A 17,647-nucleotide genomic window follows, 5' to 3' on the forward strand; every position below is an offset into this window, starting at 1 on the left:
AAAAGTTAAAATTCAACCCTTATACTTTATAGTATTATAAGTTAATAATAAATATATGTATAAGAGCAAGTCAGTCTTACCGTTAGTAGGCCTCATTCACGAAGCCGGTCTATAAGGGGGGTATAAGGTTACTGCCTATAAAATGGCAGTTTAATGGGTGTCCACTCTCACCCACCGCTTCCTTGACTGGTGGAGGGTCGTTAGCCGAACGGGTAGGACAAGGACTATAATTCTCCCTTCATTAAAAGTATTAATGATAAATACTAAGTAACTAAACACTTATAAATTCCCAATCTTAGTTACTTAGGAAAATGTGAATAAGGTGCTAATCCATGAAATTACACTTTGCACTTTGTTTAAACCGTTAGTGGAGCGTGTGTGGTTAACCGGCACACTAACCTGGATTTAACAAAGTAGGCAAAGGGTAACTTAATATTCATCATAGTATCGATGGAGCGTGTGTGGTTAACCGGCACATCGATTGAGGGGTAAACACTTAAGGGTACCAAGTAATTTGCATGGTTACTTCACACCTTGTTTTGTGATCCTCGGCATCCCAGTCACAAAACCTGAAGGGCACACTCGAGATTGAAACATGTCATTGAACAGTTCAATGAATCTCAAAGATCTAGGAGTTTCAAAAACCAATTAAAACCTAATAATATATATTTCGTTTTCATGGTGGAAATTGGTGAATCGTCATTTGCCTACCTTCAAATATTTTATAGCTTGGATTACGGCATCCCTCTTCAAGTTATAAAAGTATTGTGTTGGGTCCTAGCCTTAATATTTCATATTGGGTGTTATATTAAGGACTTTAAATCAACTATCTTGAGTATCTCCCAAAAGATGTCTGGTTTAGACATTTATGATCTTCCCAAATCTCTTGAAACAAGCTTTCCTAAATGAAGATGATGTCCCATGGAAATCATACTTCTTTCACCTCCTCCAATTATTCTCCCTAACCCACAAGTTCCTGAAAAGTTTAAGGTCACTCAAGCCCTATTGGCAAGCAAAGGTCTATGTGTGATCACATCTTGGAGATGTAGTCACATATTGACAAGCCGGGAGAGTTGGGTGTCAAAGTCTTGAGAAAGTTGGTGGCTCAACTACTTTCTAAGTCACATAGTGAGTTCTTTTGGAACACCTATGAAACAGACTATGACAAGACCCTTAATGATCTTATCTATTTGCTAAGATCAACTTCCTAAAAACTTTATGGACATTGACAATGATGACACTGGGAATCCAAAAAAGCATTCTCTTCCCAATGGAAATGGATCGGCCATAGTCAACTCGGTTGACCAAATGGTAAAGAGAAAAGCTAAGTCTGAGATAGTCCCATTACCAAAGGGTCCATATGTTTATATTGCCAAAGAAAGGGGCATTGGTTGCGAAGCTGCCAAATTTACCTAAGGATGTTAAAGTCAATAAGTTTGACTCTACTTCAGGTAAAGTCCACTATCTAACTCTGCTAAGTTTCTATTCTGAGATTCTTGATACATGATGTGACTGGGTCACATGTTGATGTTTTAAGAATCAAAGAAAAGTGAAGAAACTTAAAGAAAGAATATGCTGAATCTGATCGCGTAGATGGCTTTCTATCGCATAGTTTGAAGATCGGATTCTTGAGCTACTTCTTAGGAGTTATGATATTTTGCTTAGGAATAGATAACAACAAGTTTTCATATGGATTGTAAGGATAAGTTTTTCCGCAAAGTTTTAAAATAAAAGGTAAATCTTTTGATTTTATTTATTTTAAAATATCCTTACAATGACATTTGTGAAAATCTGTGTTGCTTATAAGATTCCATTAAGAGCAAGAGTGGAAATATGAATTTGATTCTTTCATTTGTGGTAGTGTCTAAATTTACCAAATAAGGAAAGATTCTCATCACCCAAGTTTCAGTTGGATAGAAACTTGGAATCATGCAAGTTGTATAGCATGATGAATGAGAACTTTCGAGCATTGGAAAAATTAAGACTAACTACTTGTTCACATGGGTGTGTGAGTCAAGTGAAGGACTAAGGGATCAGGTACACATTCTTGTGCACTGGTCAGAGTCCACCACAAAAGATCGATAAGACTATTCGTCATAATTTACTATAGCTCAATAAATATGGTTATACTTACAAGCTTAAGTGTAATTCTGAGACATTGGAAAAGGTTCCAATGTATGGCAGAGCGAATAAGAAGAATCAATTTAGGCAGAAAGATAAAAGTTTCTCAAATCTGAAAAGATGGGAGAGTACTTTAGTATCATGTTTTAAGACCATCTTAATGATTTTGAGACCTTATCACAATTCATCCTCTAAGTGCATTCTGATAGTTAAGAAGAGGAGTTATGAATTATTGAAGTGGTTAAATCAAGAAGATGATTCATACTTCGTTCCAAAAACAATTCTTAGAGTTATACTCTAAGATTGTTACTTGAGTGACATGTCTTAAAGAAGGTTTAAAACACTTATCAAATGTAAGAGTAAAAGTTTTCTACTCTTGTACATTTGAAATTGGTAAGTTGTGATGTTTTGGATAAAACAAAGACCAACTAAGGCCAATTGTGTGAAGTGTTTGTCTTGATTAGAATCCACACTATCTCTTGAATATTTGACAAGAAAGTCTTATATGTCAAGAGGACAGTGGGAGTCTTAAAGGTCTTGAAAGTCTCAAGAACTAATCAAGAATAAAACCTGAAGTTCTTCACTAGCACACGACTTGAGGTTTATAACCTATCGTGTTGACATATTCTGTGCCCATTCCAGTTAAAGTTGGCTTTGCATATGAGTTCTTAGAGTTCTCAATCGGTTGCACAACAACTTGGAAGCAATGGCAGGCCCTTGAGCTGCCAGGTGGCAAGAAATTAAGATTGAGTTCAGTCCATATGAGTTTGGATTTGTCATTATCCTTGTCTTGTGACTATGGTTTTGACAATTCACATGGATAATAACACATACACCATTAAATCTAAGGGTCATAAGGTTTCTCTCCGATTCATGAAAATGATGGCGAGGAAACACTTCCACCAAGTAGATTTGAAGTAGATAGCAATTGTGATATTTGCATTCTCAAAGTCGTTAGTGGAGCTGTGTGGTTAACCGACACACTAACATGGACTTGTGAGAAGTGGCAAAGGTCTAAACAATTGAGACTATGATTACGGCATCCCTTTTCATAGTTCTGAAATTGTTTAGACACACCTGTGAGCTATCTAAGATAAGGTGTATGATATTGATAAAGTTTTATCAAAGCAATCTAGTATCAGAAATCTGAACTTTGGTAAGAAAGTCAATAAAGTATTGTTTTTTCTAGAAGTTCAACTGATTTCTGAGTACATGTCAAAGCTAGTGGGAGCATAAGTGTTATGCTAATAATCATCATGTTAGTGGGAGCATGATAATTATGATAAAGGTTGCAAGTTAGCAATGTTAATTATAGAAAACAAAAGGTTTCAATTGGGAAAAAAGTTGTTTTGCTATAATTAAGGGAGAGTAAATTATACTTCATCTCAAATATAAAAGCTTAGATTGAGGTTTTAATCTAAAAGCTTAGATTGAGGTTTTAATCGTATTTAGTCAAGTATATATATGAATGTTATGTTGGAATGGCTCAACATAAGAAAATTCTAATATAGGGTCCATTATTTGCGTTCTAAAATTCGATTATGATTACGACATCCCTTTTCATAATCTGAATTATGAGAACTTGGCAAATTGAAATGGAAATATTATAGCAAAAGACTGGTTTAGTCTTTATGTGATACATCATGAATCGTGTCCCATATGCTTCGGATATAGGATCGATTGCATGTGCTATATTCATCCTTTCTAAAATTTTCCAAATGCCTGGGGCATTAAGAAGGGAAAAGGTCTAGAATTGGATATGACTAAAAGGATTAAACAATTGTCGAGGACAATCTAAGGTTTACCAAAGATTGGTTGCTCAAGGACAGTTGGAAGTATAATGATAATTCTGGAAGGACCATATTGACATAATCTGTAAGGAGGAAACTCTTGTTCAGAAGTGATAGTCAAAATGGAATATGGAAATGTTTCAAAGTTAGAAATTATTCAATCTGTGTAAGATTAGGAAACTTAATGCAAGAAGGATGTTTCCAAGGAGTTGATCTCCTTTGGAATGCTCTGTAATGTTTGTTGTCAAGTCTATCTGACTTTGTGCATAATCATTACAAGAGGATCAATGCATATAAGTTTAGAATCTAACAGATTTCAGTAAATGGCATGAATTTGGAATTCTTACATTTGCAGTAAGGATTTGGGACTATGAAAAGAGGATCATTGGAGTTATGTTCAATTGATCTATTTCACAAAGTAAAGATCATAGACAAACATAGTATGCATACTTGGTGTATGGCATGACTAGTGTTTAGAAAACATAGTGTACATGCTTGGAGCATGGGACAACTATTGTTTTAAATTCAAGAATAAAGTTGATAGCTGAAACAGTATACAATGAATAATGTGTAATCATATGGTGATAAATAAAAGGTGTTTTATTTATGTTCATAGGTTTTGATACCATATTCGATTCAATTATTCTTGTGTTTCATTTTGCATGTTTTGACTTCCAGAATAAACTAGGTCATTGTTCTGGATGACTAAGTTATTCAAACCATCCACAGTCGGTCATATGTTGGAAGTAGATATGAATTAAGACTGTCATGGGTTGGCTTGTAGAGGTCTAAGATGTTGGACAAAGGGCTACAACACTCATGAGTGCTCATAAGTTCTGAGTATTGGATTCAACCCGCGCTCATTGGAATCACTTCATGGATTTTATCACGAGTGATCATGAGACGATAATATCTTATATTCTTCAAACCTAGAGATATGAGTTGTTACTATGAGTTGGTTATACATTGATTGCACGAAAACGCATTGGTAACTCGATGTTATAAAACGTGCCTTTGTGTATGATTCAACAAGTAGTAGAACAAGCCATATGAGTCGAAGTTTATCCATTCCTTTTACCTTCGGGATAAAAGCGATATCTGTGGGCCCCTCGATGATTTAAAGATGATACATGTGAGTGCTTGGCCAAGCCAGGACTGATTTGATTTGTTCAATCAGTCAGTCATCATGAATCGAAAATCGGGAAACAACAAATGGACAGAGAGAATGATTGATAATCCATGTCTCAGTCCATATGATATCTAGAATGGAGGAATATATGATCCCTTATCTAATGGACAAGTCATTGACAAAGGTCAGAGTTCATCGACAAGGTCAGAGTTCGACAGAAGCTTTTGAGAGCTACGATTGCTGATCGGTTCCTGAAGTCATACACAATAATAGTTTTAGACTTATCCAAGTGGGAGACTGTTGGATTAATGTCTAAGTCCATAACTATAATTGGTAAGACTTGACCCGACCCGACATGGTCCATTTGGGTTGCATGGCATCATGCATTTGGATAGACTATAATGAGAGAAATAACACTTAAGGTTGGTTAATATATTATAAGTTCTAATATATTAATAAGGTTATTTAATTAGTATTGATCAATAATTAATATTGAATTAATTAAGTGATCAAAAGGAAACTAATTAAATATATGGGTTGATTGCGTAAATCATTCATTCTTATATATGTGGGCTTGTGATCCAAGATTCCTTATGTTGGACTAAGTCCATGGGGTGACCCATGGATACTCCATGGAGGTTAAAATCCATGGAGCATAAGGAATGGGTAAAGTTATGAGTTACATGGTGTAACCCTAATAGCCACCATATAAAAGAATCCCATGGCTCAAGAAATCATGCACTAATGTGTGAATATGAGGGCTAGACGATTTCAAGGAGTGTTCCATTTCTCTCAAGTCATTCCATGTGCATTTGGTGTTGTGTGAACCATTTGAGGTGTCACACTTGGGGCACTAGGCACTCAAGCTTCATGGAGACAAGCTACATCAAACAAAGGTATGTATTCTATCCATTTGATTATCCAAGTATCAAGTATTGTATGCTAGATAGGGTAATACCTTGGAAAGTTCATAATTGCATGTATAATAGAGAAAACATAGATCCAAGGTATTTAGGGTTGCATGTACACTTAGGAGTGTTAGAATGCGCAAAACCCATCAAAAAGATCACAACTTTCCTCGTTCATGAGGTCCAAGAAGCATTCTAAACTGAGCAAAAGACGTTGGAGTCCACTCAAATCTAAGATCACCCATAAAATGGACCAAAAGTGCTAAAAACCCCAAATGACAAGATCTAAGGAACTAGATAGCAATATCAGAACTTTATACTTACAATAGTCCAGAAATGAAGTGTCTCTGATGGATCCAAACTTGAAGCATCATTCCTTGAAACCAAAAGAACCTTCTTAATCTTTAAATTTCATCAAAATATCATAAAAAGCACCCAAAAGATGAGAGAGGAGAATCTCAAATCTTGAAGGTGAAGGTTAGGGTTTCTCCCAATGGGTTCTAGAGGTGATGGAGGCTGACAAAATGGCCAAAAAGTCGGAACCTTAAGTTTAAATACGTTGAAAACCCTAAAAATCATGGGCTTGGGCCTGATTGATTGTCGTGTTGTAGCCACACCTTGGGCTCTGATCCTCACTCCGTGGCGACGATTTTCACCCAAATCCACCTCAACTTCCAATAGCCATAACTTCTTCGTTTCAACTCCATTTTCGGCGATCTTTATATCTACAGAAAGGTATCGACAAGCCCCATACTTTTATCTAGTTAATTTTAGCTTAGCACATGTCGAACTAAAAACCATAATTCAAGCAAGAAGCCTTTCATATAACTTTTCCTATTTTACCCTTTGACTCCGAAACACAAACCACGGGCTTAGATCACATAACCAATATTATCAACATGCTATAGGGTCTAAACCATATTCCCTTGAAGCCCAAGGTCTTTACTTTATCTATTTATTGTTCACAATCCCGAAATAAGAAACTTCTCAAAACATGATGTTATATGTTTCACAATGACAATCAATAAAGCCCGGGGACAAACGATTCCAAATGTAGGTATTTGTCTTCTAGAATCGGCTTTCTCGCATAGCCAACTTTATATGTCATTATTCAGATGGATATCATGTGTCAATACAAAAGTATTAATGAAGTTTAATGAACAATTCAACAGACAGCAAAGTCTATACATCAAATGTGATGTGTAAAAAAGTGTTGCACAATAAATCATGTGTTTATGTATATTTGTAAATAATCACAACTTTTCATTTTTAATTTTTATTGATTTCGTTTCTACTAACATGACTCTTATTAATAATTGTTTAGATGTAGTAAATCATTTTGCGCAAAATAACTAATCGCCTATACAAACTAATTTCTAAAAGAATTATTCGCATCCGTCGCTTGACGCGGATAAACGGCTAGTATATATATATATATATATATATATATATATATATATATATATTATTTTTATGAAAATTAAAATATTAAAATATTTCAACAAAAAATTAGTTATAAAATTAAATCCATTTCAAATAAGGTTTAACTATATACCATAATAAAGTTAAAAAAAAAATACTACATATAACAACTTGACAAAATAAATCCCACTCACCGATTTATTATTTTGTCACACCTCTTGACTCTCAGTTTTCTTTTACATCTAATAGGCTAATAGGCTAACAACAAGCTTTTTATTTTTTATCTATATTATATATTATCACCTAATCCTACCCATCCATTAAATTACACACGTACCTGCATCCATCGACCTGCTCTCTTTGTCTTCTACTATATGTCTACATGTTATTTCATGATTGGGATCATATCAGCAATTTCGGTTTCACTTTTTTCTATTGCTAAATAAATTAAAAAAAATATATATATATAAACTTCTATTACATTTTAATTCCATACAAATAATGATATTCTTTTAGACGAATTTGAAAACAAGAGCCACAAACTGCAAGCAACAACAAGATGCAACAATAAAGAATGTTTTAATTGAAGGTTGAAGAGGAAGAAGAAGAGTTTAGGTTCACCAACTGGTGGTTAGGGTTCCACAATCCCCAATTTTCAAGCAATCATTTCTTAGCCACTACTAATCAAACCACCCAATTTAAGCAACACCCATTTCGATTCCCACCCTTTGTCAATAAACCCACAATTCCTTTCTTCCAATCATTCTACATTTTAATTTGAGTTTGAATCTTGTCCCCACGTGATGAGAATGGTAGGTTTGCTTCTTTCATAATTAATAATCAATCTTACTGTTGTCGTGTTGTATTATGTAATTAATGAATCGGGTGTTTCTTCAACTATAGAAACTTGTGATTCATTTGCTTCTTTTCTTATCCAATCATTACAACCTTCATTCATTGTTTTGTTCTGGGGGATGGTCATTGTTCAATGATTAGGAGGGTTGGTGTGTTTGTTTTTTATTACTATTATTATATTATTATTCTTTCTTTTTAGTATATCATGAAGAATATTTATACATCTTGTTCATATACATTTTTGTCTCCCCTTTAGGAAGAATTTATTTCTGCTGCTTTGGTTCTGTCTTCATCTTTGCTCCACTTCATAGGTACTTCTTTCTTGAAATCCATAACTCATCTATTTAATCCATAATCTAAATGACCCATGATCTTAAACCCTATAAGGTTTTCAAATTTTTATGTTTTATATATAAGATGGATGATCAAAAGGTTTCTTTTTGGTTTGGTTTAATTTCTGTGTTTTCCTTGTTAAATTAGGTATTACCACCAACTTCTAAAGGGATTATCCACCAGCCATTGAAATCAGAGATGGCTACTTATTATCCAAGTTCCTATCTTTCGACCCAACAACAACTTGATTCTTATCAAGAATCGCCTTGTCCTCCAATCGATATAATGTACCAAAATCATAACTCAACAGATGCCTCTTTCTTGGAGCTTTTGACTACTAATCCGCAGTCAAACCCCCAAAATCTTTCGAGAGTTGAAAATCATCAAAACTTGCAATATCAAGAATTGTCCCTCAGTCTTGGAATGCAAATAACTTCTTCCATGGATTTGCCTTCGTTCCAATACAATTACTTGAATCCCCATCCTCAAGATTCAAGTGGCCATGGCGCTCGAAGCAATAAAATGGAGAACATTGACTATTTGTCATTCGATAGGGCTGTGAACAATCAAATTCCATCTGGGGTTGTGGCAAGAATTTATAGTTCAAGATATCTGAAACCATCACAGGAGTTGCTTGAAGAAGTAGCGAATCTTCATGAAGCTATGAAGCAATTAAAGATGAACAAACGTAATAATGTTCAGAAGATTGGGGTTGATAGGTACGATGAAAATGGTTCAAGAATTGACTTTCAATCAGTTCCTCTTGACTCAGCCACCAGTTCCTCTGGTGAGCTTTCGGTTTCTGAGAAACAGGACCTTCAGAACAAGATTGTGAAACTCTTTTCGTTATTAGATGAGGTACACTCTTTCATTAGAATTCATATCTTTCCATTATTTCCATGTTTGTTGATTATATGTGTTACATGGATACTGAATTCAGGGATTCGAAAAAGGTTTCGTGAACAAAAAGTTAATAAAAGGGTAACTTTAATATATTTTCAAGTATTTAAATAAGTTCATCATTATCTACATTCCAAATCTTCAACTGATTTCAAAGCAAACAAAAATATTCCAAGGAATAGATTTCCTACCAACCACACACACGACATATTTCAACTCCTAAAACATTCAGCAAACCAAACACCTCTCGTTTGAGTCAAAATTCTAAAATCATGAAAATACATTATGCATCGTGACTACTACTACAAAACATACAAAACAATGGTTGTAATGTGTTTGTTATTGTAGGTAGATAGGAAATACAGAGAATACTGTCAACAATTACGAATCATTGAGGGATCATTAGATATGGTGGCTGGTTGTGGAGCTGCAAGATCATACACTGCACTTGCTCATCAAACAATATCGCGACACTTTCGTTGTTTGCGTGATGGAATTAACGACCAAATTCAGGCGACCCGTCAAAGGCTCGGAGAGCAAGATGATTCATCAGAAAGAGTTCTACCGCGTCTCCGTAATGTGGAAAAGCAACTCAGACAACAAAGAAACCTTCATCCGCTTGGCGCGATGCGCCATTCTTGGAGACCACAACGTGGTTTGCCTGAAGGCTCCGTCTCAATCCTTCGTGCTTGGCTGTTTGAGCATTTTCTGAATCCGTATGGTTTCTTTATCGCTGTTCTCGTAGGCCCTGTTTGGTTTGCAGTACGCACAAAACATGTTGTACTGCGTCGTATGCACTGGACTGAGACTGATGTCAATGAGACAAATAATTACAAATTTTTGTCCCATCCAAAAAGGTGGAACGAGGTGGAACAGTGACTCGCTCTTAATCTCTCGTCTGTACAAAAGACGTTGATGCCCTCCTCATCGGCATCATCGAAAATAGCCCTAGAAAGCTTGTTTAGTCCAGTCTTATCTCGTCCGAGCTTTTCTTGTGTAACAAACGCAAATGCGTTTGTTACACAACACTGGCGGGGACAGGACGAGACTAGACTGGGCTAGGCAAGCTTTCTAGGGCTATTTTCGATGATGGGAATGAGGAGGGCATTAACGTCTTTTGTATAGACGAGAGATTAAGAGCGAGTCACTATTCCACCTCGTTCCACCTTTTTGGATGGGACAAAAAATTGTAAATTTTGTTCTATTGACATCGTCAGCAAACGCAGTACAACCTGTTATGTCATGTATTGTCCTGCATGACAAATCGGAGTTTAAGTTATATATGAATGATCTAGCTCCATTACCTTTCTAAAACTTTAAATGTTCATGTTCTTTAGTTACCCGAAAGATTCAGAGAAGATCATGCTAGCAAGACAGACGGGCCTTACCAGAAGCCAGGTATATTCAGAATCGAGCTTTATACACAAACTAATTATCCTCAAATTCAAATGATGAATCAATTTCCATGTCAATATCAGATTGCAAATTGGTTTATCAATGCAAGAGTGCGTCTTTGGAAACCAATGGTTGAAGACATGTATAAAGAAGAATTCAATGATCAAGATGTCAACTGTAGATCTTCACCAAAAAACGCACATAAACCAGCAATAGATCAGCTGCCTCCTTCAGATGACAAAGATAAAGAGTTGCAGAGAAATATGAGTTCTATGCCTGTTCATAATGTCCAATCTAGCGACTCTAATCAAGAATATGTTAATGATTTGGCAGACCAATACAGGTTTGATGATCCTCAATTGTTGACTGATTTCGTGGTGTAATGAAAAAGTGGGGAAATATACAGGTACATGAACACGTACAGATATGGGTTCTTGGTTGGAATTTGTGAATATGGGTGGTGTTTTTGTTGTACGTATAACAAAAAGTTTTGTTCGAAGCATAGCTTCTTTGTAAAGATATACTTAACATTCTGTCTATGTAATAAAGCAACAATTTGTTTGAAAATAATAATTTGTCAATACATAAACATAGAAGTGGGTTGATTTTTGTAATTCAACCCATTTTTGTTGTTCACTCACACTAATTTTCAATCAACATAAGAATGAAACGTACTAAGATCTAATCTTGGAATATGTAATCCTCATAAAGAAGAATACATCGATTATTTGATTCTCTCATCGCTCTAGCAAATGAACTTATGAAATGTTAAGAACTCAAGATACTGTGATGAAGCTAGTTATTTACAATAGTAAAAGAATTCTTACCAAAGCGGATTTGGTATAGCAGTATCGTTGATGAATATGAGTCTATCACCCAAATGTTGAATATTCAAGTTTTGTTTGAGACGAAAAATATAAATTTAAAAGTAAAGTAATAAGCGTGTGTAATCCATTCTAAAAAGACTATAGAAGAAAATCTTCTAGTGGAAAGAAAATTTCAAGAAATAAATTATGTGGGAAGGTTCATCAAAGTTTTATATTAGTTTGTGATCATGTATCGCATATATAACATATAACATAAAAGGTGATTAGAATAAAAGTTTTTTTATCAAATGTTTTGATAATTTATTGTGTTTAAAACTCATAAAAGTTTTTTATCAAATGATTTGATAATTTATTGTGTTTAAAACTTATGTAGCCCACAAAATATTATTATGTTATATATTTTATTTTATGTATGATGTATTCCAGGTTCATATATTAAAGACCGGTCAATCGAAAATGATTTTTTTGGGAAGATGATTAGAAATGAAGCATGGTAGAGGAAATACCTACCTATGGACTTTGTTTTGTAGTAATCTTTTGCTTCTCTATGGTTTAAATTTAATATGAAATTTTAATTTAGGAAGATGATTTGAAAATGAAGCATGGTAGAGGAAATACCTGCCTATGGACTTTGTTTTGTAGTAATCTTTTGCTTCTCTATGGTTTAAATTTAATATGAAATTTTAATCCCTAAATTATGTAAGCATTTCTATTTTTTTTTGTTTGGGACCATAATTATAAGATTTTTTATAAATTACATTATTTAAATATATTAATGATGTGGTGTTTCACTTTATAAATCTAATTTATTTTCTTCATGTTTCATGTCGTAACTTAAAATATAATTCATTTCGATTACGATTATCCCCATACAAAATTTGTGATGCCCATACACATTCATATAAGGTCGACACTTTATATCGACAATGACCTTAAATGATCTACTCCAAAATCTGAGATTTTGATTATTATAATTTCCAATTTTCTCATCAGCTTTTCACAAACTCAATGTCAACTTGTTTTTTTAATCCTTTTCAAATGAAATTGTTTATTTCAAATGAATTTTAAGAAAATTTAAGGGTAAATTACACCAATCGTCCCTCATACATATGTCAGAAAGCGTGTTTAGTCCCTATTTTCAAAATTTAACTCGGACCGTCCCTGGGTATGTTTTTTCTTGCACTCTTAGTCCCCCCACACATAAAAAGACTGTTTTGCCCTTAATTCTTTATTTTTTGTTTTATTTTCTATTTATTTGTTATTTATTGATTTTTTATCATAAAAAATAATTATTTGTTGCTTTTACAAAAAGAAATAGACTCTAAACCTAAGCACCTTCATAACTCGTCTCTTCCCCCATCACCACCAACACCGATCACAGACATCACCGTCGACTCCAATACTCCACATCACCGTCGACTCCAATACTCCGGCGACTCGAAGATATCTTCGGCCACTCCAAGACATCTCCAACGACAGAATAAATCCCTCATCACCACACCAAACCCCAATCCACCCCTCCCCCTTCCATTTCCCCTTTTCCTTCTGTCTTCACTCGAAACCATGTCATTGGACCACCTCTCCATCACTTTATGTCTTCTTTCTTTTCCGTTCGCTACCTGTGCACCACCATCATAGATCTGCGCATTTGCGATTTTCCATCGCAACCCGCGCGACCATCGTTGCACCAAACTCTAGTCGCTTCTCATTTTCATAGTGAAAGGGTTGTATATTTACAAAAAGGAGGTCGACTGGTGGTATTTGGGTGGTAACGGTGATGATTCGAGGTTCTGCAATTGGTGTTTGAAGTTCTTGCAGGTAGGGTTTCCATTCGAAGTTGTTGGGGTGATGATGTTACTGGTTAGGTGGTTTTCGAAGGGGGGTTGTTATCAGCTAGTGTTTGTACAGAAATGTGTTGTTGGTGAAGGAGGTGGTGGTTTATGGTTATTTTCCAAGAAACAAGTGGTATAAGGAGGAGGTGAAACAGGTGCTCGATGGAAGGAGGGCGGTGTTCTTGAGCTTTAAACCGGGGAATCGGGTGGGTGAGGAGAGGGTCGATTTTCGTGGTGGTGCAGATTTCCAGTGAGGAACAAGGTCATGGATCCGACAACCACCACCGTATCTGGAAACTAGATTTCAAAGGCCAATCCTCGAGCTCTTGACAACTCGATCTCACACATAGATGTCGTCGCCGGAATACTGGAGGGTAGGATTTTGATAGCGTCACCGGAATACTAGGTGAGGGTTTAATCCGTCATTGAAAAATTGGAGTTTGATGGTGAAGTTTTAGTTGTCAAAATGAGAGAAAAGATGAATAAAAGGAGGAACCATTTTTTTTCTAAATTTAATTAATATTATTAAATAAATAAAAAGACGTCCGAGTTAATTTTTAAAAATAGGGACCAAACGTGTCTTTTGGTACTTGCACAAGGGACTGTAATTTACCCAAAATTTAAACAAAAGTATCCTACAAAATTTCATGTTTCCGTATCGTTTTCAAAATATCTATTTTGTTTTCTTTTGATGATTAAAATCAATCATTGAAGAAAGCTCGTATTGTTTTGTCATTGTATAATAAACTTTCTCGGCCCAACATAAAACTATATACGTATCAAATATTAAAACATTATTTTCTAATTGAATTTTGTGTCTGATATCATGAACAAGAAAAAGTCGCCAATAGAGAGTATTTTCATATTATAAACATGTATTTTTTTAAAAACCATTTGAGATTTAAATTTGTGTTACTTTTATTTTAAAGTGATTCATACGAAGGGAGACTCTAGATGGGACGAAAAAAAGATAGAGGGGTGGGTAAAAATAATTACATTTGACACGGGATGACTACCCTCCCAAAAAGAAGAAGGTGTGGAGAGTAAGGAACCCAAAACCATACTATCACTTTCTCGCTTGATGGATGGATGGGGGAATAACCAACCAGTATTCAACGTGCTGTAAGAAGATTTTTTTTTCTTAATTAATGCATATAAAAAATGATTGATCTGTAGGGAAAAAAAGAATTGGATCGTTAGTATCAATTTTCAAGAGACGTTTGTTTTATTCCATTAAAATTTGAGTAATTTACAAAATAGCTAAAATACTTAATGACTTAGTCACTTTTAACAAAAATAAAATAAGATATTATCAATTTTAGCGATTAAAATCGAAGGTGATTATAGTCACCTACGATTTTACCTATATTACCTATGAATTCATCAGAGTGAGCTATGAAATCGGTCCGCTTTCAACTCAATGGTCCAAAGTATATAAACCCTCATTTACATATTTTTAAATTGAAGAAATCATTCATATTCTTTCTAATGGTTCAAGGACAATATTTTTTTGAAAACTTAGAGTAAATATTTCATGTTTTATTTGTCTTTTAGTAGGCTTTATACATTTAGGATTTGTTTTTTGGTTTAAAAATGGAGGTGTTTAAAAATTTTAGAGGAAATCAAACGAAATAATGGTTAAATCGCAGGTAACATATGTGAAATCATACGTGTTCTAATCTTAGCTATAAATGTACACGTCACTGATACATATATTCTGCATTAGTGACTTGTATATTTATAAAAAAAATTAAAAACTAAAATTGCCGTCAAGCAAAAAGAAATTACAGGTGGCTTTAAGCTATCTACAATTTTTTTTTTAGAAAAAAAAATCTGAAAATTATGTTTTTTATGCCTACATAAAAGAAATTACAGGTGGCTTTAAGCTATCTACAATTTTTTTTTTTAGAAAAAAAATCTGAAAATTATGTTTTTTATGCCTACATACTATTGGATTGGATTTGTACTCGTATTGATTTCATAGTTCAAATTGTATGTGATATAGCTAAATTCGCATGTGTCCTAAACACCTATTCAGTGGCTTTTTTTAAAATCCAGATTTTTTATAGCCAATATTGGCCAATTCATTAAGTTTTTGGTTATGTTTGAAATTTTCTTTTAAGATTTATATCTAATTAATCTTGATTAAAACATAAGTAAAATAAAAAAAAAACCTATTTTATGTAATATTTAATCAGTTAACTATTTATATTTTTTTAATGATTAAAAGTTTATATTTATGTTTATATATAGGGTCAAGTTCAAATTAAAACGTATATATTTATAAGAACCTTACGACCTTTTTCACAAAGAATGTTCTTAATCAAAACACCAAAATGGGTAAACGTTTTTATCGTTTCAAACATTCATTTGCATACATTTTTGTTTTATTTTGGAAATTTGCATATGTTTTTTCATTTTCAAAGTCGCTATATGTTTTTATCGTTTTTTTGCTTTTATTTCTTAGCATTGTGATTTTGAATTTTAAAGGTATATTTATTTTAATTGTTTTAGATTAGTCCGTTATTTTAATAAACAACCAAACACTTTTATTAACTTTAAACATTAAAGCCAATAACCTAAAAAAAAACCTAACATACTTGGAATCACCCTGCACTCAATTTTTGTTTGCGATCAAATCTTTGTATTTTATATAGAACGCCATGTAAATGTTATCGGCACAACTAGTTATATCCATAGAATTACTTACTTTGATTAAAAAAATAAGAGTTTAATCATTAAAGGAACAAATTGAAAATCTTTAATCAATGAATTACTATAAATATACTGTAAGTTTTTTTGTTTTTTATGAATTTTTACTTTAAAAAACCCCAACACACTTTTAGTACAATAATCATATTGAACATAAGAAATAAAAATATTAAAATACATTCATTGATTCCTAGATCCAATAATAGTTCATGATATGCCAATCATAACCCCCACAAAACCATTTAAAAAAAAAAAGTGAAACCTAACAAATTGTGCAATCGATACTAAGCTAGTACCCAACCATATCGGCAGTAGAAGGCATGATAGTTGGTTGATTAAGATACATCATGTTCCATGGATTATCCACGAAATCAAACTCAAACAACCCATTAGTGCATTGACTGGTTGTACAATTGGTACTTGTGTTGATGTAATTCAAGATCTCGTTGAGCGAATCTAGTCTCTGGCTGAGCTCGCTTACCTGAGCCCTCAAAACGGAGTTCTCTGCTTCGATTTGAACAAATCGCTGTGTGGTTACATCGATGGTAGTCAAGATCTGGGCGTTATTGTTCTTGAGGTTGTTGGCTTGATTCATAAGATCATCCATATGCTTCTGTTTCCTCATCCTTGATCTGCGTGCCGATTCGCGGTTTGATTCCATCCTCTTCCTCTTCCTCTGGTCCATCATGCCGTCATCGGATCCGGAGTGGTGGATCTGTGTCGACCCAGATGAATTTCCGCTTGAAGAAGCCATGGGTTTTGGGGATTTGATTTATATCTTAGAGAAAATTGAGTAAGAAAGTTGAAAGAATAAAAATTAATTAAGTAGTTGGATCTAGCTGGGAATGGAGGATGTCTTCTGAGAAAACGTAAAACCAGTAAAGGAAGACGACGGAGAAAGATTGAACAAGATGGGTGCGGCGGATGAGGGAGGAATATATCATAAACCCGGAACGGAGGATTTCACAGAGAACAGGAGACATTAATCTCTAACATCCATGCATCAAAATTACAATATAATATAAGAAGAAATCAAAACAGAGCAAGAAAGAAAGAAAGGAGGGATTAGAAACGAGTGTTGGAAGAGGTTTTTGATGGTAGGAAGAGGCGTTGATTATATAGAAGGAAAAGAGGGGCGGAGAGAGAGAGAAATAACAGCTGGTAAGCAAAATCAAAACAAGTTGAAGCCAAAAACATGAACTCAACGTGTCATCTTGATTTCACAACCCCACCGGATATTCGCCTTTTTCTATTAATAAATAAATACCATGCTCGCTCTTAAAAAAAAAAAAAAAAAAAAAAACTAAATTATATAAATGTTACTTTGTTTTTTTGTGTATGAAAAACGCATTTTAAGTTTAACTTTTAAAAAATCTAGCATAGAAGCCTCACTTTTTTTATCGCTTCAACATCTCATTATTAT

General features: G+C 34.1%; 2 protein-coding genes across 5 annotated transcripts; one reads left to right on the forward strand and one right to left on the reverse strand.

The window, feature by feature from the left end:
* The first annotated feature begins 7,853 nt into the window (after window positions 1–7,853).
* LOC145164109 (BEL1-like homeodomain protein 11) lies at window positions 7,854–11,489 on the forward strand. Of its 4 annotated transcripts, none has more exons than XM_079082892.1 (6): window positions 7,855–8,182; window positions 8,482–8,536; window positions 8,706–9,416; window positions 9,807–10,174; window positions 10,796–10,856; window positions 10,937–11,489. In XM_079082892.1, exons 3-6 carry the CDS (start codon window positions 8,757–8,759, stop codon window positions 11,234–11,236), a joined length of 1,389 nt encoding a protein of 462 aa, XP_078939018.1. In that variant the 5' UTR covers window positions 7,855–8,182; window positions 8,482–8,536; window positions 8,706–8,756; the 3' UTR covers window positions 11,237–11,489. The 4 variants fall into 4 exon arrangements, with proteins under 4 accessions (XP_078938979.1, XP_078939018.1, XP_078939093.1 ...); XM_079082967.1 differs by lacking the exon at window positions 7,855–8,182 and adding an exon at window positions 8,286–8,374; XM_079082933.1 differs by lacking the exon at window positions 7,855–8,182 and adding an exon at window positions 8,295–8,370.
* Window positions 11,490–16,385: 4,896 nt separating this feature from the next.
* On the reverse strand, window positions 16,386–17,384 carry LOC145164280 (bZIP transcription factor 44-like). The gene has a single exon (XM_079083029.1). The coding sequence runs from the start codon at window positions 16,976–16,978 to the stop codon at window positions 16,514–16,516; it is 465 nt and encodes a 154-aa protein (XP_078939155.1). The 5' UTR covers window positions 16,979–17,384; the 3' UTR covers window positions 16,386–16,513.
* Between the last annotated feature and the right edge of the window lie 263 nt (window positions 17,385–17,647).

The sequence above is a fragment of the Lactuca virosa genome, chromosome 1 (assembly GCF_052849685.1).
Source record: "Lactuca virosa cultivar CGN04683 chromosome 1, Lactuca_virosa_CGN04683_v6, whole genome shotgun sequence".
Classification (NCBI taxonomy): domain Eukaryota; kingdom Viridiplantae; phylum Streptophyta; class Magnoliopsida; order Asterales; family Asteraceae; genus Lactuca; species Lactuca virosa.